This window comes from Meriones unguiculatus, chromosome X, assembly GCF_030254825.1.
Source record: "Meriones unguiculatus strain TT.TT164.6M chromosome X, Bangor_MerUng_6.1, whole genome shotgun sequence".
NCBI classification, from domain to species: Eukaryota; Metazoa; Chordata; class Mammalia; order Rodentia; family Muridae; genus Meriones; species Meriones unguiculatus.
The window spans coordinates 95,659,479-95,685,373 of NC_083369.1; the positions used below are offsets into that span (position 1 = coordinate 95,659,479).

The 25,895-nt window shown below is 36.9% G+C and overlaps 1 protein-coding gene across 13 annotated transcripts in view; it reads right to left on the reverse strand.

The window, feature by feature from the left end:
• Cask (calcium/calmodulin dependent serine protein kinase) overlaps positions 1-25,895 on the reverse strand; it is a 350,715-nt gene that overhangs the window by 181,555 nt on the left and 143,265 nt on the right. For all 13 annotated transcript variants that reach the window (XM_060375163.1, XM_060375171.1, XM_060375166.1 and 10 more), the window contains exon 4: positions 608-685. In XM_060375163.1, the coding sequence (XP_060231146.1) occupies positions 608-685 (78 nt within the window). The remainder of the gene's footprint in view (positions 1-607; positions 686-25,895) is intronic.

Sequence of the window (25,895 nt, forward strand, 5' to 3'; positions counted from 1 at the left end):
TTTAGGTCTATAAGCTAGTGGTATAATGCATGCATAGCTACTATCATTTTTCATATTTACTTCTCTTTTGAGTCATTAGGTTTTTATGACTACTGTTCCACTTAGTACAATAGTCATCGCTCAGCTGAGAGACCACATCTGGCCTGAAGCAACATATTCAGCAGAAAAATGGTGCTTTTAGTTTTGCTCCTCTTGCTCTTTTGTGCTTTTCTTAGATTAACTGGTCACATAATAATCTCATATCGCTAGAAAGCCAAGCGAAGAACTAATGAGGTACAGTCTACCAAAGCTGAGCGTCAAATAATATCCCCAAGCTTAATTCTACACGGTCCCTCGGCTACCAAATCTCTTTTTGTAGAAACGCATCAGCAATCAGTAAAATAGGCGCATTTGTGTGCAAAAGCAGAGCTATGTTAACAGAGCTAGTGTTTGCCATTCACTGCACAATTCTACGTACTATCAGCTTCTACCACACACACTGAAGCAGCTATGCACAGACACCAGCAGTATGCCTGCAGGCACAAGAGCTGGTTACTTCCTCTGATTTCTTGGCCATTTTCTTCTTTTATTTCCCGTTTACTTGTGGGGAGTAGATGTAGTTACATACCTGGCTACAGCTTCACTGTATACAAAACCAGCATCTGCTCGCTTTACGATTTCAAAACACAGATCTGCTCCATCCATACTGCACAGAAATGCAAAAAAAAAAAAAAAAAAAAAAAGAGTATTAGAAAAGAGAAACTTCCAAGACAACATTCAAAGTGAACATGCCATTGTTGGGAGCTGACTGACTACTGATGAAAAACCTTCTTTCGATGAAAAGCATACCAATTGCAGAGGGCATTATAACCACCAGTTGACAATCTACAGAAAAAAAAAAAAAACTTTTAGGGAGATTAAGCCAATGGCAGTATCAAATAATACAAATAACACAGTAATAACACAGTCTCCAAAGGGAGCAACTCTCGTGGTGATGAGTGTCAGTTTTGAATTACATCTCCAAATTCTTTATGTCAAATAGTATACTATTTTAAGAATATAAAGCTTTAAACATTTTGCTAAGTTATCATCAATAACGGGAAATGTAAATTACATGCTATGAAGAGAAAAAAAAAACCAATAAGCCAATAAAGAAATTTATTTATTTTACCTTCCGTTACCCAAATCAATTGCTACAGACATATTCTAACACATTGATGTGTTGGTAATACCCTGTTAATACCTTGCCCTAAAATTTAAAATAGTCCCCGTTGTCTCACCTGGTGGGTGAGTAGGTGAGATTGCTCCGACCTAATCTGCTGAATGACTTTGTAAGAAAGTGGACTTGTACATAGACTAATCTTATTCCTGCTTTCTTCAAATTTTTTAAATTAAAAAGACTCTTCTCCCATACAATACATTTCAATAACATTTTCCCCTTCCTTCCTCCACACCTTCTAGCTGGCCCTCCCATTTCCCCAGGTCCACCTCCCCTCTGTTTCCTTTCAGAAAACAGCCCCTTTTATTCTTATTATTATTAGTTTCTTAATATGCTGTGTTCTTTGTGTTTTTCCTGGCATATGCTTCAGTATGTTCTGCTTTTCATAATTAAAACCTACCTTAATTCAAAGTTCTGTTCCATTCACAACTATGCAGAAAACTCCCTCAGTCATTACCGGCTTTTAACTGCTAATAAGCTACAGTCTACATTGCGACATTTAGACTTCATGCAACTTAAGCACACGCAAATATACAGATACATACATGAAAAAACATGTAAGATTATATTAAAAATTACTCAAATGTTAACAGCTAATATTTTAATAATGCTTTAAGGCTCATAAAGTATTCTGAAATTTACTAGGTCAGTTTTCAAATAACTAATACAGGTAAAAAAAATATTGAGAAAGCAATCTCCTGGAATGAAAAGTCAAGGCACTTACACACTAGTATTATGAGATTTCATAGGAAGCAGTCTGTCAGATCTGTACAACTAAGTACCCCATAAAGTCATTTTGATTATCAAGTAAATCTAGTTATTAGATAAAGTGACAGGGACAGGACTCATATCTGTCTGGCTGTGTTCATTGTTTTCCCAATGACTACAGCTATACTTACTGGGTACACAAAGAACAAGTATACACTATAACAGCTCAAGACTATAAAGTCCTAAAAGCCTTATACTTTCAACACACTCCAATCCAATACTTCTCAGAAGACTGAGCACACAGAACTTTAATGAACAGTTGATTTCATCAACTGGATCGCAGTGTGGCTATATGGAAGTAAAAACATTCCCATATTTGTATAAGGCTTATTTCCTGGGCATTTTCCAATGTCAACTCAGATTCTTTAAATGTTTATTTAAAGAAAATTATGGGCTATTTAAAAAAATTTTCCTCCTGTACTCAAGGCTCACACGAATTTGGTCATGCACCTTTGTGAACAACTCTGATCACGTGGTAGAAGAGAATTCTGGCGTGGAAGCTGCTTGGTCAATGTATTTACAATAATGCTTTTGCTATCCATATTGCCAGACATAACACTGTTACAGCTGAGTGTGAATGTGCCCTTTCCTCTACCATGCCCTCACCGCAATGACTACAGAGAGGAAGAAAACAGTCATTTATGCTTGATTTCATTTCTATTCCCTTGATCTCTAAAAAAGCTGAGTATTTTTAAAATTTCTTTTTACTGTGGAGTGAAAATTGCCACTTTCAAAACTGGCCACAGTTTTAAGTTGGTTAGTTGATCGACGAGGACTTAAAAATAAAAATTTGAATCTGTCCTGACGGCTAAAGAAAAACTTTTCAGATGGATCTAGGGCAGGGGAGGGGGAAAGAAGATGGTGGTAGGGAGGTGAGGAGAAGTCAAAGTATAAGTAGGGGACCATTCTGAGAAATAATTAGGAATTATTTACTAACCCGTGCTGCAGTTGCCAGACTAGTCAATCTGTTTCTTTCTGATCATATCTGAAACACTAGGACTTCCAATGACAATCTCTACACATACCCATATAACATATAGACCATTTTTTGTTTGTTTGTTTCTGTTTCTTTAAACTGACTGGACTGTTTTTGTATCTAGTATTGTACAATTTTAAATACTATAATATCATGTCATAATATTGGGCAAAATTAAGTTTCATGCTATCTTTATGAACTTCTCCCTGTTAAAAATTGAATCAATTTTGTAAACCTATAAAATATCTTTATATTTTAGATCAGATGGGATTATTTATATATTAACTTCTAGAATTTAATATTTTTATCTTTGAATGATATATCTGTAGCTTTTTTTATAACTCTAAGTTACAGTTTTAAAGATTTTTCCACATTGATTCCAAATAATATCAGTTTTATCCATGGGTATTATATCTATTAGATACTTCTCTCTTTTCTTTTTTTCTTTCTTCCTTCTTTCCTTTATTTCTCTTTTACTGTTGCACTGATGGCAAACCTCCAGGCCTCACACATGCTAAGCAAGCACTTTACTAGTGAGCTACTCCCTAGCTCTGGTGTTTTAATTATTAATAAGTGAGGTCTTTTGAATATTCTATCTTTTTAAATCCAGGGATTCATAACCATAAGCACTGGACAAAATCACATTTATAACTTTTAAAATATGCAAGTGTGTTTTAGGAAGGACTATTCTGAAAATACCTTTTTATTGTTAAAGCCATCTGACTATTTATAACATTAATTGATATTAATTAAAAGCAATGCACTAATTTTAAAGTTTATTAGCTACAGAAATAAAAACTAAAATATTGCAAAAATTTCATCATAAATTTAATCTATACTTATTCATAATATACACAATCTTGATATAATAACCTCAAATATTGTAAACAAAACTGATGTTTTTTTTTTTTGTCCTTCAATACATTATTTGAAAATATGATACTTCTAAAAACAGTGAGAAGGCTTCTTTTACTGCTCTTCTCTTTGGTTTCCCATCTTGGGGTGTTTATTCATGTGACATGCTTCAAAAAGCATGTCTTGTATTTTCCTAGTTGTCTCCACTCTGAGAGAGTGAAATGGGAGGGAGAAGAAATTCTCTATAGAAAAGGATGGGGATGGCTTCTGTACTGCATATAGAAAAAAACCAAAGGAGAATTACTATAAATCACAAAAAGTGGTTGAAATATGAATGAAAAACTTTAACTACTCTTTCTTTCTGTCTATATGAATCAAGAATTAAGAAATGGATCAAAACTCATATCAAATAACATAGATAATTGATAGGTATAAAAGTACAAGGTATGTCTGTATGTATATTGAAAAGGATGACAATATACCATGCCCAATTCTACCACTTTGGCCTAAGGATGATTTTCAGCTGAAAGCATGGCATTATACATTATGATTCTGAAGCCATGTCAAATTGCAACAGCAATTTCTACGTTTATACCTATATAATTTCTACGTTTCTATACCTATCTCACAGCAGATCAACTTGGAACAGATGGCAGCTTGGCTTTTGTATGCAAGAGATTCTTTCAGGAACACTGTTATAAAGGACAGACAAATTTCTCTGACCAGCATTTTCTATGAAGAAGACAAAAAAACAACTGTAAAACCTAGGTAAAATTAGAGAAATAATATTTTACATCTTCAAAGAATAAACAGCACAGTGAGTAAAAAACTATTGAGAACTGAGAACGGATCAGAGCTCAAAGACGTAAGTAAGAAGAGCTACTTCTGTCAGGGTTGGGGAAGGGACATGCAGAAGAGAGCTATACAGAGGAGGCAGCTGTGGGAAGATACTTTCGGGGAACTATGAAGTAACAGGGTCCTGCTGCTGTTGCACCTGGGTGATCTAAGCACAGACTAAACTCATGCATGGCAGATGTCTGAAGAGTCTGCCAAAGGCTAAGGTCCTAAAGAAATAACCGTTGTTGGGGCTAAGGAGCTGTGTTTTAAAATTTGGAATATAGAGTATGTTCTGACTTGACATGGTAGTACCATAGACAACTTCTAAATGCTTATTATTAATTATGTAACTATTAATAACTATATTTAATATTAATCATTTAATATTAATTAATTTTTATTTAATAATAAAAGGTGAACCTAGAAATTTCAGCAAAACAAACATTCAGGGTATTCTTCCTTATCACAATATTGTTGTGTCAGAACAAATAAATAAAATGTTACAAAAATCCTAACAGAACTTGTTAATTGAGGTAAGTACACTCAGTAACATATCAACTAAGAAAAAACTCACAATAGTTCTAACATTGATAATGAAGAATAGGTGTCAAAACTTATGTAAGACTGAAGTATCGGCCTGGGTGTGGTACTGTATACCTTTAATCCCAGTAGTCAAGAAGCAGACGCACATGGATTGCTTGAGTCCTAGGCCAACCTGGTAGCCATAGTGAGTTTAGAACTACATTTTAATAAGTTGAGGCACAGTCTAATCTTCCAGTGTAAGCAATTGGCAATCCATGTAACACACACACACAAACACACACACACACACACACACACACACCACACACACACCACACTCCGAAATCTAAGTTGGCCTTGGAGAAAATTTTCTTTAGTCAGCAAATTCATTGTTCATGGAACAATACATCAATAATCAATATAACCTTTCTGAGGGATAACTTTATAGTGCTTGCCAAATGCTTTAAAATATACATGTGTTCTTTGACTTTTTTTATTCTAAAGAAAAGAATCAGGGGTAGCTCCCAGTTTTAATGAGAAGGGGTTAACATAGTTATTTATAATAAAACCTTAGAAGCAATTTATATTTCAGTAAAAGAGGAGTGCCTATATAAATTGTGGCAAACTCACAGTGGGGGGTATTTATTGACATCAAAAGAGATGCGGAAGTTGCTAGATAGTAAGAGTATTAAAGAATGGATAGGATGATGCTTGAAACACTATGCTGCTTTTTACTTTTTCATAAACAAAGCACTTGTCATATGAAATCAGTTCTAATCATTTTAAAAGGTGAAAAAGTTTCCTTCAGTGCAGTGCTAATGTATTCCTTAAAAACCAATTTGAATCCATCAGTTTGTGACATGAATCTTATTTTTCAGTAATAAAACCAATTAATGCTAGCATTCAGTGCATACCTATGTGATGGGCATGTTCTCAGTATTTTACATGCACTGCTTTATTTAGAGGCTATAGGAAGTCTATTATGTAAGGTAGCTTAAGCATCCCTAATTTGTTTAGAAGAAAACTGAAAAACTGCACAGGTTAAGTAAAAGATCACATGGTGCTCTTTCTCCCTTGAACTTTCCAAGGCAGGATCTCACTACCGTAGCTCTGGCTGGCTTTGACCTCTGGTAAGGTCAGGATTCAAACTCAGGCAGTATGACTTTGAGGTCCATGCATTACCCCTTTCTTAACTGGTCAGGTTTCAAAGAGGAAAACATCCTAAATATGTGCACCATCCATTTTCATGCACACCATGGAAGTCTCATTGTACAGAATACTGGGCTCACTAGTGTTCACACACTGTGTATACACACACACACACACACGCATGTGCACGCACATGTTATCTTCAGAATGCAGAGCTTTCCATCCTCACCCTTCTAAATGAAACGTATGGATGTTATTACTGTTGATATAGTTTAAATGATCTCTACATTTAATAAGCCTCTCTGTGTGTATACTGATCTTTTTTAATTTTTCATCCATCCATCCATCTATCCATCTATCTTGGTTTTTCAAGACAGGGTTTCTCTGTGTAGCCGTGGCTGTCCTGTACTTGCTTTGTAGACCAGGCTGGCCTCAAATTCAGAGATCCACCTGCCTTGCCTCACAGGTGTGTGCCACCATACCCCGCTCCTTTTAAGACCAAGGTCTTACTTTGTAGTTCAGGCTGGCCTGAAACTCACAGGGCTCCCTCTGACTCAGTTTTTTAAGTGCTTGAATTATAGATATATGCCACTATGCCTGTCTAGTAAGCTTGGTGGTAAGTCCTGTACTTCTTGCATATGCAAATTAATTTTTGATTAAAAACAATCTTCCCAATTTTGTTTTATCTTCCCTCAGATTTACAACTTTGTGGTACTGATTTGATATCTTCACAAATGCTGCATAATCAGTGCCTCTTCCCTATTCTTTGGTTCTTGATATGGCTCTGTCTGGGACATTCTCTGTCTAACTTTATGCATGTTTAACACTTACATTGTCACTGATGCTCTTCATCAACTTCCTATGAACCTTTGTGTCTATCATGGCTCCCAATTCATCTAGGCCTATGACCATTAGACCCATATTACCAGTTATTGTTTATTTTATAGGCAAGCTCCAGTCTGGTCTATACAATTGGACTCTAGACAACTTTGGGGGCAAAACAGGTCTTTTATCTTCATTATAATAACTGCATATACTGCTGATTATTTATAAACATTTATGGGGAATGAGTTCATTTCTGAAAGAGAGAAATCACACACAGAAGCCTTTCTCACCCTTCCTGTATCTATACAATTTCATAACTGGGAAGGTACAATTATTTACAACAGGTAAAGGATAGAAAGACCAGTTTCATAAAAAGCATATCTTTAAGAACCTATGACACAGAAGAGGAGATAAAGAAAATGATGAAAGCAAAGCAAATCAAAAGATGACTGTATCTTAATGTTCTGATGCAGGGAAATGCTGAATTTTTGAAGGAATCTGAAAGTCTCCACAAAGTAGACAGCTTTGGATGGGTTCTGAAGAAAAGAGGCTATACTTGCAGACTAGAGCCTAGCATAATTGTCATCAGAAAAGTTTCATTCAGAAACTGATGGGAGTAGATTCAGAGAGCCACAGCCAAACATCAGGCAGGGCTTGGGGAACCCTGTAGAAGAGAGGGAGGAAGGGTTGTAGGAGCCAGATCTGTCAAGGACACCACAAGAACATGGCCCAAAGAATCAACTAACTAAGCTGGGTGTGGTGGTTTATGCCTTTAATCCCAGCACTTGGGGAAGCAGGGGAAAATGGATCTCTGTGAGTTTGAGGCCAGCCTGGTCTACAAATTGAGTTCAGGGCAAGCCAAGGCTACACAGTGAAACCCTGACTTCAAAACAAAATAAAACCCACAAAAATCAACTAACTAAGAAATCAGGGACTCACAGAGACTGAAGTGGCTATCAGGGGTATGGATCTGACCTAGGTATGGTTGTATAGCTTGGTGTTCTTATGGGACCCTTAACAGTGGGAGCAGGGGCTGTCTGTGACTCTTGCCTACTTTTGGGATCGTCTTCCTCTTGCTGGGTTGCCTTGTCCAGCCTTAGTATGAGAGTTTGTGCCTAGTCTTACTGTAACTTGTTATGTTGTGTTCACCTGATAGCCCTGGGAGGCCTGAAGGGAAACAGAGGAGTGGATATGGGGGAGAGGGGAGGTGGACAAGGGCTGGATGGAGTGGGGGGGACTGTGTTGAGGTGTAATATATGAGAGAAGAATAAAGAAAAAAGAAAAAAACAAAGGAAGCCTATGTTATCCTAGGTCTGAAAATTTAAAAGCTGTAGAGGCAATATCTTTGTATCCAAAGTACTTGAGACCAGAGTTGTTTTAGATTTCAAAAGCTTTTGGAATTTTAAATAACAAGCAAACATTAGTGCGCACGCACACACACACACACACACACACACACACAACATTTGAGCACATACATACACGAACAAAATCTTGCAGATGGGACTCAAGTTTAAATACAAAATTCACTTACATATTATATATAAAGGCTATAAATATCCTGAAGGCAACTTCATCAATATTTTCATGTGCCTGTGTTTTTACTGTCATCTGCAAGGTGTAAAAAATTCCACTTGTGGCTTTACTTTGCCACTCAAAAATTTTAGGATTTGGGGGTTACTTTGGATTTTTTTGGATTGGGCAATATTGAATTCACAAATTTCTAACCATGTTCGACAAGGCTGAGTGTGGTGGAAAACGACTCTAATCCTGGAACTCAGGAGACAAATGGGTCTCTGAGATCAAGATTATCCTGGCCTGGGCCATGTTGCGTAACACCATCTTAAAGAAACAAACAAACAAACAAACAAAAAAGAGCTCTGCTAAACATGTTTTAGATGCCTTGACATATTGCAAACAGATTTTCAAAAGGACTTGGAATTCTTGAGACTCTCACTAGAACTCTTTGATAATGGTGCCTCCTAGTGGATAAAAAAAAACAAAACCAAGCCAAACCCCAAATCCTTCTGTTTCAAGGGACTGCAGAGCATCATAAATTGGAGAAGCAGACCTCTGGAGTATTAGCTGCTGTTCACATTGCCACACCTCTCTAGAGTTCTGTGAACTTCCTAGTCAACATGGAAGGCAGATGGGAACAACTGTCTCTGTTCTATCCTATAGCAACTGTGCACACACACACACTGAGCTCACTAATCTCCAATGACAACAGTAGCCACAGGGGAAAAACATTTTTTTTTTTTTTTTTTGAGACAAGGTCTCCCTGTAAAGCCCAGGCTGGCTTCACAGTAACTCAAGTTTCTAAGCTAGCATTATTTCCAACTTATCTTTAGATTTCAACTACAATACTATGTAGCTTGAGTTACATTTGAACCAGGCCGTGTCTAAAGACCAAGGTTCTTGTTCTACCTGGACCTCTTCCCCTATTTTTTTTTTAACCATCATTAGTTCTAAAACCTAATTGTGTAAATACCTTAACATGCAGTTCTTCATCTACTGTGTATATTAGCTCATCTAGTTTAAACAGACTTCCTTTCAAGTTTCTTAGAAGTCTGATCTAGTCCTGCACACCCTTATAGGTGAGAGCTGGGTCAGAACCCCTGCCAACCCAGAGCAATCACAATCAGCGTACCAGATTGCTTCCAATCTCATCTAAACTCCGTGTTTGTATATGTGAGCAAGTGTGAAAGCCACATATCAATGTTCAGTGTCTTTCCTGATACTTTTCTACCTTGTTTTTTGAGACTGGGTCTGCCATTCAATTTGGAGCTCATGGATTCAGCTATACTGGCTGGTTAGCAAATTCAAAAGATCCACTTCTCTTCACCTCCCCAGCACTGTGCTTACAGATGTGTGCAACCACATTTTTTTTTAACATGGGTCCTAAGGTATGCACTATCTCTCCAAGTCCCTGAATTCTTATATCTGATGTGGATGAGTATACATGGGTAATGTTAAATATTTATAGATCATCTTGGTATTTTTATCTATAGAAATAGATTTTTCCTTTTGCTTCAGGGCCTTGGGTGCAGGTACTACCAGCACTAAAGATAAAGCTCCTGGACTGAAACAGAAATGAAAACTGCCCAGGTTTCTTTCAGTACTTAGCACCTTGCTCTGGCAGTTCTACTTCTGGAATGTCTTCTGTCAATCTGCTTTATAAACACTTAAAGAATTGTAAATAACCATGCAAGACTTGACATTATGCCCTTGCAGATGAGGAAGTGGGCTAATTTGGAAAATGGTTTCACCTTGAACAAACATAACAGAGGTTACAAAATAGTCATACAGTTAATGTTGGTTTTCTGTTTTTGTTTGACTGTCACTTGCATGCTGAAATAAAACCAGGTGGTTTAATTCTCACTTCTAGGTATTTCCTAGCTGTTAATGCTGGTACTTATAAATCTATAGGTGTGCAAATAAAAACAAAAATGGGTGCAAGAATTGGTATCTGCTTAAGACTGAACTGTTCTAACTTAGCAGGAACAAAATAGAACCACTTTGATGTCCTGAGGAGGACATCTTATATGCTTGCAAAATTATTTCTAAGTTTCAGATATTATGAAGAAAAAAAATACAAGCCCTTGAATGCTCAAATAACATCACTACCAGTTTGTAAACAGCAACAAAACTGTTTACATGGACAAAAAAAGATCAGCAGTTAACTAAACTGATCCTTTGAGTATTACAGGAACAGGCAGAAACCTTAGTTCATTATCCATATACACTATGATTTTTTTTTTATTTGTCACACCTATGGGATTAAAATACTGTATGTTCCTGTTAGAAGCAGGTATGTTACTAGCTAATACCCAAGGCTTGCTGAGCACGTAATGACATGGCAAGAAACATTTTAAGCGGTTTGTATTATTTTAATCCCTGTAACAACACTAGGAGACAAATACTATTTTGCACTTGAAGAATTGAAGCTTAATACAAATATTATGTAACTTGTCCAAGGTCACATAGTGGTTACACAGTAGTACAGCAAGAATTTGAATATAAGCAATGGGCTCTGGTGTTCTGAGATCTTAACCTCTAATCCTGTGGCTCTATGCTAAATAGCATTCATGATTATGACAATGAAGATAATATTCAGCACAGTGATAGGACTACTCTGTCATTTCACCTCATTCTTACAAATGAGCAAATTAGAAACTGAGGTGTCAAAATATTCAGTGGACCCTTTGTCTGCGGTATCAACTCCTACATTCTATCTCTGACTGGGCCACACTCACAAGCTGGCTTGTACTGGACAGCAACAAGTGTGTATTATATAATCAACACAAATGCAAATGACCAGAGTCACAAGCAATTATCTATCTATTCCCAAAGCTTATTTTTGAAAAGCTAGTGTATCTTTAAATTGGAACCAGTTTTGGCTATTATTTCTTTAGTAAGGCCTTTCCTTAAAGCCTTAAGGTATTCTCCATTTGGCCTTCTTGGTTCTCAGTTTCTCTTTTATACTTAAGATCTCTAACTAACTGTTTTTTTGTTCTCTATTGGTTATGCAATACTACCTTTCAACTGGCCTGTATCAGTTCCAAAGACAGAGACAGACTGACAGATACACACATGTGTTCACACATACCATACACACTCCTCAGGCTTTTTCAACATATAAAAAATAGAAAGGCCTCTTGTTCTGTGGTTGTTATTGCTTCAAAGTCTCCTTTCATATTATCTATGTTTTCTTGGGCTCAAAGATTTGGAGACTTCAAAATTCCTTTTTCTATTATCTACATTTTCTTGAGTTCAAATTTTCCATGCTGAGAGTTTTACAATGTTAACTTTGCCTTGTATCTTTTAATGTTTTAATTTGAATACTAAGCAGAGATTTCATTTTCTTCTGCTGACCACTTGAACTACTACTTCATATCTGAGGGTCAGAGTCTTTCTCAGCCATTATAGCTGGTTCAGGATCTCCATCCATCTCTTGAATTCATTTATGTGCTTCATTCTTTTCCTCTTCTCTGTAGGAGTTTTGGTGCCTCTTACAATGAAGAAGTTGAACTCCAAATTGTTTGTGTGGAATTCTTCACTGACTTTTTTCAACTATCTGCTACTGTTTTTTATACTGAGTTTAGAGGCATCTCTCTCATGTACAAATCTGATTATATTATTTCCTTGGTCAAATTATTTTTTAATTAAATTTTTATTTTTTACATTAATTACATTTTATTCGCTTTGTATCCCAGCTATAACCTCCCCCTCATTCCCTCCCAATCCCACTTTTCCTCTCTCATCTCCTTCCATCCCCCTCTCCAAGTCCACTGATACGGGAGGTCCTTCTCACCTTCCATCTGACCCTACCTTATCAGATCTCATCAGGACTGGCTGCAGTGTCCTCCCCTGTGGCCTGGCAAGGTTGCCCCTGTTTCAGGAGTAGTGGTCTAAGAGCCAGCCACTGAGTTCATGTCAGAGATAGTCCCTGTTCCCCTTACTAGAAAACCCACTTGGATACTGAGCTGCCATGGGCTACATCTGAGCAGGAGATCTAGGTTATATCCATGATGGACCTTGGTCCTTGGTTGGAGTATCAGTCTCAGACAAATCCCCTGTGCCCAGATATTTTGGTTGTGTTGCTCTCCTTGTGGAGCTCCTGACTTCTCCAGGTCTTACTAAATCCCCCTTCTTTCATATGATTCCCTGCACTCTACCCAAAGTTTGGTTATGAGGCTCAGCATCTACTTTGATACAGTGCTGGGTAGAGTCTTTCAGAGGCCCTCTGTAGTAGGCTCCTGTCCTGTATCTTTTTTTCTCCTTCTTCCAATGTCCATCCCGTTTGTCTTTCTAAGTGAGGATTAATCATCTTACCCAGGGTCCTCCTTCTAGCTCAGCTTCTTTAGGTGCCCAGATATTTTGGTACTGTTGCTTTCTTTGTGGAGCTCCTGTCTTTTCCAGGTGTTATTAAGTCCCCCTTCTTTCATATGATTTCCTGCACTCTACCCAAAGTTTGGCTATGAGTCTCAGCATCTGCTTTAATACACTGCTGTGTAGAGTCTTTCAGAGGCCCTCTGTGATAAGCTCTTGTCCTGTTTCTTGTTTTCTCCTTCTTCCAGTGTCCATCCCGCTTGTCTCTCTGAATGAGAACTGATCTCCTTATCCATTGTTTCTAATTGATTGATTTCAGCCCTGAGTTTGAATATCTATCTACTCCTCTTGGTTGTGTCTGCTTCTTCTTCTTCTTTTTTTTTTTCTAGAACTTTCAGGTGAGCTGTTAAGTTGCTTGTATGAGATGTTTCAAATTTCTTCTTGAAGGTACTTAGTGCTATGAACTTTCCTCTTAGCACTGCTTTCATTGTCTCCCATAAGTTTGGGTATGTTGTGCCTTCATTTTTATTGGATTCTAGGGAGACTTTAATTTCTTTATTTCTTCCCTGACCCAGCTGTCATTGAGTAGCAAGTTGTTCCGTTTCCATATGTGTGTAGGCTTTTTGCTGTTTCTATTGTTGTTGAGGTCCAGCTTTAGTCCATGGTGGTCAGATAAGATACAAAGGATTATTTCAATCTTCTTGTATCTGCTGAGGCTTGTTTTGTGACCACCTATATGATCTATTTTGGCGAAGGTTCCATGAAGTGCTGAAAAGAAGGTATACTCTTTTGAATTTGGGTGAAAGTTCTGTAGATATCTATTAGGTCCATTCGAGTTAGGACCTCTGTAAGTGCCATTATTTCCCTGTTTAGCTTCTGTCTGGATGATCTGTCCCTTGTTGAGAATGGAGTGTTTAATAGTCTCCCACTATTTAGGTATTGGGATTGATGTGTGATTTCATCTCTAATAGTGTTTCATTTACAAATGTAGGTGGTCTTTTATTTGGGGCATAGATGTTCAGAATTGTGATGTCTTCCTGGTGGATTTTTCCTCTGATGTGGATAAAATTATTTTAATGTATTCTATCACCTCTACAGTCAACCTTTACATCCGATTAAAGTTCACTTTCTGAGCCAGGGCTTCCATGAATATCCTAACAGAAGCAGTACTCTTTAATGCTCAGCACTATCTATCTCTCACCTGGCTCTACTCCTAATGGCACATTTAGTACTTATTTTTAGTTCCATACACTTACTAGTTAGTCTCTTCCACTAGAATATTAAGTCAATGTATTTATAGCTTTAGAACTGCACACGTCTAAATATGTAGCACTTACTTAAAACAGTAGCTGTTATACTGCAGGCATTCTGTAAGCACTTGTTGAATATATGGATTAAAGATCTTGGTAGCATGAAATCAAAAGGCACAGTCATAGCAGAGTAGTTATGAGTGAGGTACTAGAATCAAAGTGCCTAAGTTAGAATCCTGGCTGTAGCATCTTGTGTTATAAACTTAATGCAACTTTATGCTTCAGTTTTTTTTAATCTGCCAAATGGATACTACAATTAAAGCCACTCAGTTATTAAGACTTAAAAGACAAGAAAAATATAAAGAGCAGCATTGAAGTAATGTTTACATTACTAATGATTTTATTATTACATGTCCAAACTTATCAGCAGTCATGTTCTTGTCTTATACTTTACTTAAAAGTAAGACCTACAATTATTAGAATGCCCCAGGCACACACCCTGACTTACATTTCTGGCCATTTTACATGCTTGCTCTCCTGGCTGTAATGTCTATCTCTTTCCCCATGAATGTAGTCTATCTACCACCCACAGTCTATTAAATTTATCCATCCCACTATGGAAACAACAGTGAGCTTTGATTTGCCCTGTCTTAACAAAGAAAATACCCTGTATTCAAAAGAAGTCTATCCATAGTAGGGCAGGTAAATAACTTAGGCACTATATGCTAGAAAAGAAGATGGGAAGTAAGACAATCAGATAAAACTGTTAGTATTTTCTCTCAGTATTTGGAATGTGAAGTAAGAGATGCTTAAAGATTCTTATGCTTCAAGGTTATGCAGATCTGCAAACTAGGGAACCTGTTTGAGAGGTAAGTACAAGCCCTCTTATGTAAACAAGCAAAGTTTGTTTGAGTGAGGTACTCAACTCAAACAAACTCTTGTTTGTTTCGAGAAGTTAATTCAAAGCTGCCCCTCTTTAACTGCCCCCCAGCAGGAAATAGCAGCTCTGGGTTCTCTGATCTTCGCTGCCCCCAATTTGCATCAGATCTAGCTTCATTCTGTTTACTGTCTCTAAGCTGCATGAGGTTTCCACGTTTTTATATTTTTGCTTAGTTTGTCCAGCTCATCCCAACCGATACTAGCTGGCAAACTCCTGTTTATCCATCCTTACAAATCTCGGTATTACCTCTCCTATAAGGGCCACTTGCAAATTTCTGTATCTACCCAAGACTTCTATGTTCCTAACTAATTTCCTGTTTAACACTACCATTTGGATGTGCCATGGAGACTTCTAGTTCAACATAGTCCAACTATACTTATTCACCGACCTCTAGGACCACCCAAGTTAGTCAAAGGCACTATCCCAGACCAAGTGCTCAAGTCAGGAATGGAGAGTCCTAACTGCCTCTATCCAATTATCAAGCCCTGCTCCTTCTACTTTCTAAGTACTTGCAGACTGTTTTCACTTCCTTTACCATCTACTCACCTTCATGTTCCTTGGTCATCAATTTAATCTCCATACTCAACTACTTGGAATATTTGCTAATTCTCCCTACATCCAAATGTGTTCCTCCTAATCTCACAACACACTATTTCTAAAAATTCCTTTTAAAATGACTATTCTGTATCATAAATGGGCTACTAAGTATATATAAATAGGAATAAAATATCTACCTACTACTTCAGTGTTTTTCATGCTCTTAATATACAAAGTGAAGGTTTAGATAGAAGAAAGTACATGAGAATGTGGAGGGGTAGACTAGAACATAGTTATTTTCATGTACACACATATGTATATACACATATATCAATCATAATAGAAAAATAAAATAAATTTTAAAAAGTTTCCACTAGGACAAGGAAGCAAGTGAGCTGATGAGATGAAAAGTAAATATTTCTGAATGAACCTTTTTCATCTAAGTTTGACTTTGTAGCCATGTAAATGTTTTAATAACCTGAAAGCAAAATTTATGTCAGAAGAAAAAAACCCGATAATGTCTTCATTTATAAACAAATGGATACAGACATCTAAATAAGACTGCTAGATTGTATCAGTGTCAGTAGTCTTGCTGTGATATTATACTACTTTTGCAGAATGCTAAGTTTTGGAGAAACTAGGCAAATCTACAAGGATCTGTTTTATCTTACAATACACGTGAATCTACAATTATCTCAATAAAGACTTTAGCGAAATAACTGGCTAGACATGAGGACATAGGGCCTAAACCTCAGCATTTGGGAGGCAGAAGCAGAGGCAGGCAGATATCTGTGAGTTTAAGGCCAACCTGGTCTACATATAGAGTTTCAGGATAACTAGAGTGACACAGTGATACCGTTTTTTTTTTTTTTAAACAAAAACACAACAACACCCACTCAACAAACAAAACCCAAACAAAACTAATATGACCCACATCAAGTCTGTGGCATAATCAGAACTTTTAAATCACTTTAGAACTAGGAATTTTGCTTTTGTACCTGTATAAGACTATATAACCAAAGAAGAAATTAAGTACAATGAAATACCAAGCTGTTTTTAGTAGACATACTTATCCTATATATTTAAACTAATGGGATGAAGCAAAGAAGTGCATGAATGTGATAAGGAACCAAAAATTCTTCAGAGATATGATTTAAAAATATACAGTTTTAAAAGTTAAAACAGTTTGTAATTTCTTTTACTAAAAAGAACATAATAACATAGGGCTAGAATAATGGCTCAGGGGCTAAGAGCCCAGGCTGTGCTCCCTGAGGACCAGTGTTCAATCCCTGGTACCCACACAGCAGCTCAACTGTAACTCTATGTTACAGTGGATATGGTACCCTCTTCTGGTCTCTAAGAACACTTCATATGCAAACATCAGGCAGAAACACCCATACACAAAAAATAAAGTAATAAACGTAATTACAGAAAATTTCAAATGTGAAAACTACGAACCTTTCTATAAAAAACACACTAGCTAATTTTGTTTTACCTATAATTCTGTGATGGGACCCTACCTTCAGCATGATAGGTCTTGAAGGAGGCCCTAGTCAGTGACCTACCTAACTATTTTCCCCACTTCATAATTCTCTTGAAGCTTTCTTCCTTACTGTTATCTTGGATTCTAGAAACAACAGTTATTATTGATGAACACCTTAAAACTTAAGATTATGGGTTTCTATAGTAGGAATACCTAAGCAACAGGTACCTTCTTGACGCCAGCAGTTTTGCTTGGCTGACTTTGAGGGGCCAAGGTACAATCAGACCATACGAGGCCGAGATGACTTGGAGTGCCACTTGATTGATTTGGAGACAAATCTCGGATGTCAGTAATATGTAATGCATAAATGTTTCAGTACTTATCTCCAGACAGAAAGGACTCTTTTTGTAAAATAATTACTGTATCAAAATTACATATTAGAACAAATAGCTTATTGTCTAATAAGAATCTTATTATATAATAACTATATTATCTAATTAATAAAAATCATAACTGCTAACTCAATCAGGACATAATGGCTTATTTTTACTTGTTTAGTTTTGATGAAAGACTAAAAAAAATAACCTGGAAACAACCCAGATGTCCATCAACGGAGGAATGGATACAGAAATTGTGGTATTTTTACACAATGGAATACTACTCAGCAATCAAAAAGGAGGAAATCATGAAATTTGCAGGCAAATGGTGGGATCTAGAAAAGATCATTCTGAGTGAAATATCCCAGAAGGAGAAAGACAAACATGGGATATACTCACTTATATAGACCTATAAGATATGATAAGCATAATGAAATCTATACACCTAAAAAAGATAATAAAGAGAGCAGACATGGGGTAAGATGATCAATCCTTGTTTAGAAAGACAGATGGGTGTGCATTGAACGTATAACAGGAGTCTACTGAGCGCATCTGAAAGACTCTAACTAGCAGTGTTTTCAAAGCAGATACAAAGACTCATGACCAAACCTTCGGCAGAGTACAGGGAATCACATGAAAGAAGGGGAGTTAGTCTGATGGGGAAAGGATAGGAGCTCCACAAGGACCAAATATATCTGGGCACAGGGTCTTTTCTGAGACTGACATTCAACCAAGGACCATGTATGGATATAACCTAGAACCTCTGCTCGGATGTAGCCTGTGGTAGCTCAGTAACCAATTGGTTTCCCATAGTGAGGGGAACAAGGACTATTTCTAATAGGAACTCAATGACTGGCTCTTTGACCTCCCCACCCCCCAAGGGAGGAGCAGTCCTGTTAGGCCACAGAGGAGGGCTTTGCAGCCAGTCCTCAGGATACCTGATAAAATAGGATCGGATGAATGGGGAGGAGGTCCCCCCCATCAGTAGACTTGGAAAGGGGCCTGGTGGAGATGAGGGAGGGAGGGTGGGATTTGGAGCGGGATACGGCTGGGATACAGAGTTAATAAAATGTAACTGATAAGAAAAAAATAAAATTAAAAAAAAATGGTACCAGTGCTGTGCATTCAGTGCTGGAAATGCATAGAGACTAAGCAACATTCTTCCTTCAAAAAATCCATGAAAATAACTTTTCATTTCATATTTAATTTACGAATACAGAGAAATTGTGTACATCTCTCAGCAAGTTCCCTCTGAATTAACATCTTAGGTTATATTTCCTTAGTTTTTAATTACCTAGATAATTAAAAAACAAAACAAAACAAACCGAAAAACCACTGGTCAAGGATTTTTTTAACGTTCCTCAACTGAGTGAGCATTGTCTGATCATTTCTTCTTCCTAGATCAGGACTATGGTTTCATTTTTTTGTTTGTCTATTTTGTTTTTTGAGAGGTGGAGAGAAGAGTTTCAAGAGTTGAAATGTCTTTTTTTTTTCTTTTTTTAAAATCACATATTGGAGGGCACTCAAGGGAAGAGTGTCTCTATGGAGTGCCTGGCATTGCTGAGAGCTCTGCTTCTTCTTTCCCCTTTATAGTCTCCTTCTTTGTAAGCTGTATGCACTCACATATTCTAGAACACTTTATGTCATAATCCAATACTACTTCAGTTTGCTGCTCCAATTGCTCTAGGTTTGGCCACCTGGGATGCTTTTGGATTGGTTTCTGTGTCTCTTTGACATGCATGTATCTTTTTGAACACTTCACTACTTTCAGACACTCTAAGATGCTTCAGGCTTGTCTTGCATTTTCTCTGTCTCAGCCCTAGAATTAATAAACACTTCTTTTTTTTCAAGAAGCCCTAGCTCTTATTACAGAAGGATATTTAGAAAGGAAGGCAAGTGTGACTTGAGGTGTCAGGATGGGTTGGTACTCCTTGGGGAGGGGGGCTCCCCTTCTTTGAGAAGGGAAGGGGGAGGGGCCTGAGGGTGAGACCGGAGAAAAGGGAGGAAGCTAGGATCAGGCTGTAAAGTCTTTAAATACATACATACATACATACATACATAGAAAAATAAATAAATAAAATAAATGAATAAATACATAAATGGGGTAAAAAAAAAAAAGGAAGGCCTAGGAAGGTGTGTACATACAATAAATTACTTGAAGTTGCTCTCAACCTCTAATACAGTGTCACTAGCCCATCCTCCTTGGCTGAATTTCAGCTTTCTGGCTTATTTTTTTTTTTTAATTAACACAAAATAATCAAACACTATAAACAAAATTAAACATGCAGTTTTTGGAGAAACATCTGCAAACACATTTTAAAAAGGCAAAAGTGCTTAGAAAATGAGATGGCTCAGTGGAGCCATGCAGAGGACCCAGGTTCAATTCCCAGCATCCACATATTGTCTCACAACCATCAGTAATTCAGTTCTATGGGATCAATGCCTTCTTCTGATCTTCAAAAGCATCAAACATGCATGTGGCGACATACACACATGAAGGAAAAAAACATTTACACATAAAGTAAAATGAGTAATTCTAATACAAAATTTTAAAACAAACTAATAAGGGATTCTTTAAAATTGCAAAAAACTAAAAGTGAATGGAAGAGAAAGTGATAAACACTTTTATAACACTAATGACAAAATAAGTGTCAATTAACCCAAAACATCATTTGACCCATCAAAATGTAAGCATGGGGACCAAGATGGCTCTATTCATAACGTTTTTATTGCATCAGCATTAGGACTTGAGCTTGTAATTCCAGTATCTACTTAAAACGCAAGCACAGTGGTATGTGCCTGTAATACTAGCACAGGAATGACAGAGACAGGCAAATCAGGCAGCCAGTATAGCCAATCAGCAGGCTCCATGAGAAAGTCCTTGTCTCAGAAAATAAGAGAGCAACTAAGAAATAAGAGTGCAACTAAGAAAGACACTGAACATCGACCACTGGCCTCCACATACACTAACATACATAAACACGAAGTAAACACGGGTCTGCTCATCTCCCATTGGTGTGGATACAAACATAAATATTTATGGAAAGTAATGTGAAACTACATAGAGATCTAGCTGTGTGTTGTAATTAGTCAATCCACAGATCTGAACCCTGACCTTATATCTAGGTAGCCCCAAAATCTAAGTTTTGAACTTTCAGATATTTTCAAACTGTTAGAACCTGAAGGTATCTAGCAGAAAACCCTCTCTTGAGGAAGAACAATATCAATTATAGGCGAATAAGCTTCATCATAATGTCCAGCATAAAGTCAAAATGAACGGGGCACTTGACTGTATTGGAGAGCTTGACAAAGAGCCAGAAAAGACAACAAATAAAAAATAAAACCATATGGAGTCCTTAAACACAAAATTTTTATGTAACAAAGATTACTTACTACGTTTCCAGAACACAAAAATCCATCTTTAATTTTTGCAAAAAGTAAAAATGAAAAAAAAAAAGTAAAGTAGCAGATACTTACAAAAACATTGAAACTAAAAACTAAAACGTGTAATTAAACATCCAGAAGGGAGACTGACAACAATTCAACAGTGTTGAAGAGAAAAATAGACTGGGAGAGAGGTCAGAAGAAGTAAGAGATAAGGAAAATGCAAACTATAAGAAAGAATGTAGGATACATACAGAACATCATAACGTTTTTCTTTTAAGTAAATTTAATTGGGTCAAAAAATGGTGAATGAAATGGACAGAGGCAGTATCTAAAGAGATAATGACAGAGAAATTTCCATAACTACAAATAATATCAACACACTGATTTAAGACACTTCTAGAACTCAAAGCAAGGCTAAAACACATAAATACAAGATTTAAGATACATCACAGAGAAAACTTCAGAAACTCAAAGATGAGGGAAAAATATAATAGCCTGCGAAACAACTACCAAAGAGAATATAAGACAATTCTAAAACTAACAAAAACAGGAGTTTGTTCATAGGAGGCTGACACAAGCGTAATAACCCAGATAAAACCACAGCTATACTCAAAGAATAAAGAACAAAGACAGCTAAGTGTGGAGTAAATCTAAAGGACAAAAATCAAAGAAGCTGAGAATGGTGTGAACACATGTAACTCCTATTTTAATGATATAAATAGTTAAATAAAACATGGGCTATAGTAAGGGAGAGAGTAAATGGAATTAATATATTCTATAGATTTGTACTTTTCAGGACTCTAATTATAAATATTTGAATGTGGTGTGTTAGAGAGTATTTTGTAATTTCTGGGTTTCACAATAAGATAACAAGGAATGTTTGTTTTTTTTTTTTACATCGATCTAAATAAATAAAATAAAGAGAAAGAAACATGACGACAGGTGGTACGAGTACAGTAGAATGCAACTATAACCTCAAACTGAAAGACAACAAAATAAATTTAATTAAAACAAAGCAAACAACAACGACAAGATAAAAACGCACAAGAGGACCACACATGTAAATCAAGAGGTATGAAATAGGGAAGCAAGATGGCTTTAGGACTTGCTACCAACCCTGATGATCTGAGTTCAATCCCAGGAGTCATGTGGTGAGAAAACCAAGTCCTCTAAGTTGTCTTCTGACCTCCGCAAATGTGTTTACATACATGCAAGCATGCATGCATACACAGAGGCACACGAGCACAGACACACACACACAGAAACACACACATCTACACCTACACACACAACCAAGTACAAAAGAGGGCCACAGAACCCAAAGAAGAGCTTTAGGCTAAATTTCTTAGAATCCACATAAAATTGGCCTTTTTTTTTTTTTCTGGTAAAATGCAGTTGTAAACATGTCATTCTAATGACCAGAACTTCCGAATTATTCTGCAAATATTTAAAGAATTGAACCAGAACCAGAAACCCTGCTTATAGGAAAGTTTTGTTCAGATGAGTTTTATGAACCATATAGAGAAGGAAAAAAAGAAGGCCAGATAAAGAGAGGAGCTTCAAGGACTTTACAGAGCTACTGTAAATCCAGATATGAAAACCTGGTGTGGATAGTACAAGACAATTATGACAAAATTGTCCCATAAACATAAATGTTGAAAGCTTAAACAAAATCCAGTAACATATAAAAAGGATTACAAAGATTATTTATACATAACAATCAAGCTGGGTCAATACAAGAATCAATGCAGTTCAGTGCATTAACAGATTAAAGGCTGATAGTATCTGACCATTTCAAAATATGCAAAAAAAAGGCATTTGACAAAATTCACTTTCCATACACACTTATTATATGCGATGTTTTTCTGGATGCTTTATCTATCACAATAAAAGCAAGAAAATGGAAAAAAAAGTAAAAGAATTATGGGCTTGCTCAGTGAGCAAAGGCACCTGCCAAGAAGCCTGGCAACCTGAGTTTTATCTCTAAAACCCATAAAGTGAAGAGAACCAAATGTCATAAGTTGTCCACTGACTTACATTTGTGCCGTATTGCATGTGCCCTCAATAAACAAACAAACAAATATAATTACCAAAAAAAAGAATTAGAATGGAATAAGACAAATCATCATATGCAAATAATGTGATCATGTATTCAGAAAATCCAAATGATTCTATTAATTAATTACTGAAATTAAAGCCTGCAGAATGGAAATGGATATAGTTAGTAAAGGGAAGGAGGAAAAGAGAAGATAATGAGAAAGAAATTATCACCCACCCTTAAAAGCAAATACCTAAGGAAAAAAATCTAATAAATCTTAGTTAATGAAGATGTTGTCATTATCTAACGTGTATTAGATCAAAACTACATCTAATATAGATGCACACAGTCTTCATACAAAAAGCGTAAAATTTCATTGAAAGAAGTCAAAGAGCTAAATGGGAAGCTATATATGATATTAATGAATTGGGAGAAGCAATATTCATATTAAAAACAGGTCAATTCTGAAATTGTCATAAAAATTGAATATAAGCATTAATGTCAAAACTCCCAATAATTTTTTTCTCCCCCGGTGAAAACTAATAGCCACATTCTAACATGTTTTTGAAAAATGTGGAGGCAAGTATGTCCTCCAAACATTTCTGAAAAGGAGCACAGCTAGAAGAACCTGCCATACAAGATTCCAGAACTCTTAGCACAATGCCAGGCAAGCAAGCCAATTGGCTCGAACTAAGTGTGGAAACAATTACTCATATATGGATGCTTGATTTATGGTAAAGGCTATACCACAGAGCAGGCTCTTTAATAACTGTGCTGGGACAATTGAATCTCTGTATTGAAAGACATAACACTGGGCTGCTATTTTACAGATGAATGATAAAATATTTCTCAGGGTTGGTAAATGGTTCTTAAGACACAAAAATGCTAACACAAAGCAAAACAACTAATACATTACATTAGATTAAAACTACCAATTTTCCTGCAAATTTCAGAGCTAAACAGAATTCTCGACAGAAGAATATCGAATGGCAGTGAACACTTCAAGAAATGTTCAACATCCTTAGTCATCAGGGAAATGCAAATCAAAACAACTCTGAGATTCCATCTTACACCAATCAGAATGGCGAAGATCAAAAACTCAAGTGACAACACATGCTAGAAAGGATGTGGAGAAAGGGGAACCGTCCTCCGTAGCTGGCGGGAGTGCAAACTTGTACAACCACTTTGAAAATCAATCTGGCACTATCTCAGAAAATTGGGAATAGCACTACCTCAAGATCCAGCTATATCATTTCTGGGCATATACCCAAAAGATGCCCCACCATTCAATAAGGACATTTGCTCAACTATGTTCAGAGCAGCTTTTATTGTAATAGCCAGAATCTGGAAACAACCTAGATAGCCCTAAAAAAGGGAATAGATGCAGAAATAGTGGAACATTTACACAATGCAATACTACTCAGAGATTAATTTGCAGGAAATAAATGGAACTTTTTGGAAAAGATCAACTTGAGTGAGGTAACCCAGAAAGAGAAAGACAGCACACATGGTATACACTCACTTATAAGCGGATATTAGCCGTATAATATAGGATAGCCATACTAAAATCTACAGACCTAAAGAAGCTAAACACTAAGAAGGACCCTAGGGAGGATGCTTAAATCTCATTCAGAGTGGCAAACAGGATAAACACCAGAAGTGGTAGAAGAGAGGAAACAGGATGAGCTTACTATACAGGGTCCTCTGAAAGGCTTCACCCAACAGGGGATAGAAGAAGATGCTGAGACTCACAGCCAAACTTTGGGAGTCTTATGGAAGAAGGGGGTGGGGGACAGAAGGACATGGAGTCAACAGGATCCCCACAGGGAGACCAACAAAGGTAAAAATTCTGAGCCTAGGGGGTCCTGCAGAGACTGATGCACTAACCAAGGGCCATGCATGGAGAGGACCTAGACCCCCTGCTCAGATGTAGCCAATTGGCAGCTCAGTCTCCATGTGGATTCCCAAGTAAGGGGAGCAGGGGCTGCCTCTGTCATAAGCTCCATTGCCTGCTCTTTGATCACTTGTACCTGGCAATGCAGCCTTACCAGACAACAGAGGAAGAGGATTCAGGCAGTCCTGATGAGACTTGATAAGCTATGGGCAGATAGCAGAGGAGAACTTCCCTTTTCAGTGGATTAGGGAAAGAGAATAGGGGAAAGAGGGAGAGAGGGTGGGACTGGGAGATGTTGAGGGAGGGGGCTTCAATCAGGATATATTATGAATAAATTGTGAAAATGATTAAAATTAAAATTAAAAAATAGTAAGTTCAAGTGAGATCTAAAAAACATAATTTAAGTAAAAATGTGTATATAATATAAAGTATATACTATAAAAAATACCATTTTTTGTCATTGAAAAACTACATTAAAAAATAAAGAGACTCCAGTGGCAATCAGGAAGGGCAGTGAGAAAAAACCAAACCAAACCAAACCAAACAAAAAACTGGCAACACTAAGTATCAGGAGGGCTATGTAGCGTGGGAATAGATAATTGTGAGTATAAGGAGCAGGTGCCATTAGTGAGGACCAACAACAGGCTGGTATGAAGACAGTTCCAGGAAAGCTAGGGCTTTCCCTAGGACTCATTAACTTCAAGATGAATGCACAGTGAAGGCCCTGCTCATTGTAAAGTTGTATTAGCAAGAAAAAGGAATACATGCACAAGCAACTTGGATGGGTCTGATAGGTCTCAAATATATACTGTATGACTTCATAAAAAGAAAAAAAAAAACAACTGACACTGAATTGTATTACTCAGAAATACTTATTCTGATGAGATAGCTAGATAATCAGAAAAATGACATATGTATTAAAGCTCTGTCTCTCAGAGAAAGGGGCTGTGATCACAATGGGTTAGAATTAAGGCTACAGAAGTGCTGGAAACTATTCTTAGTTTTTGACCTGGGTTGTAGCTATGTG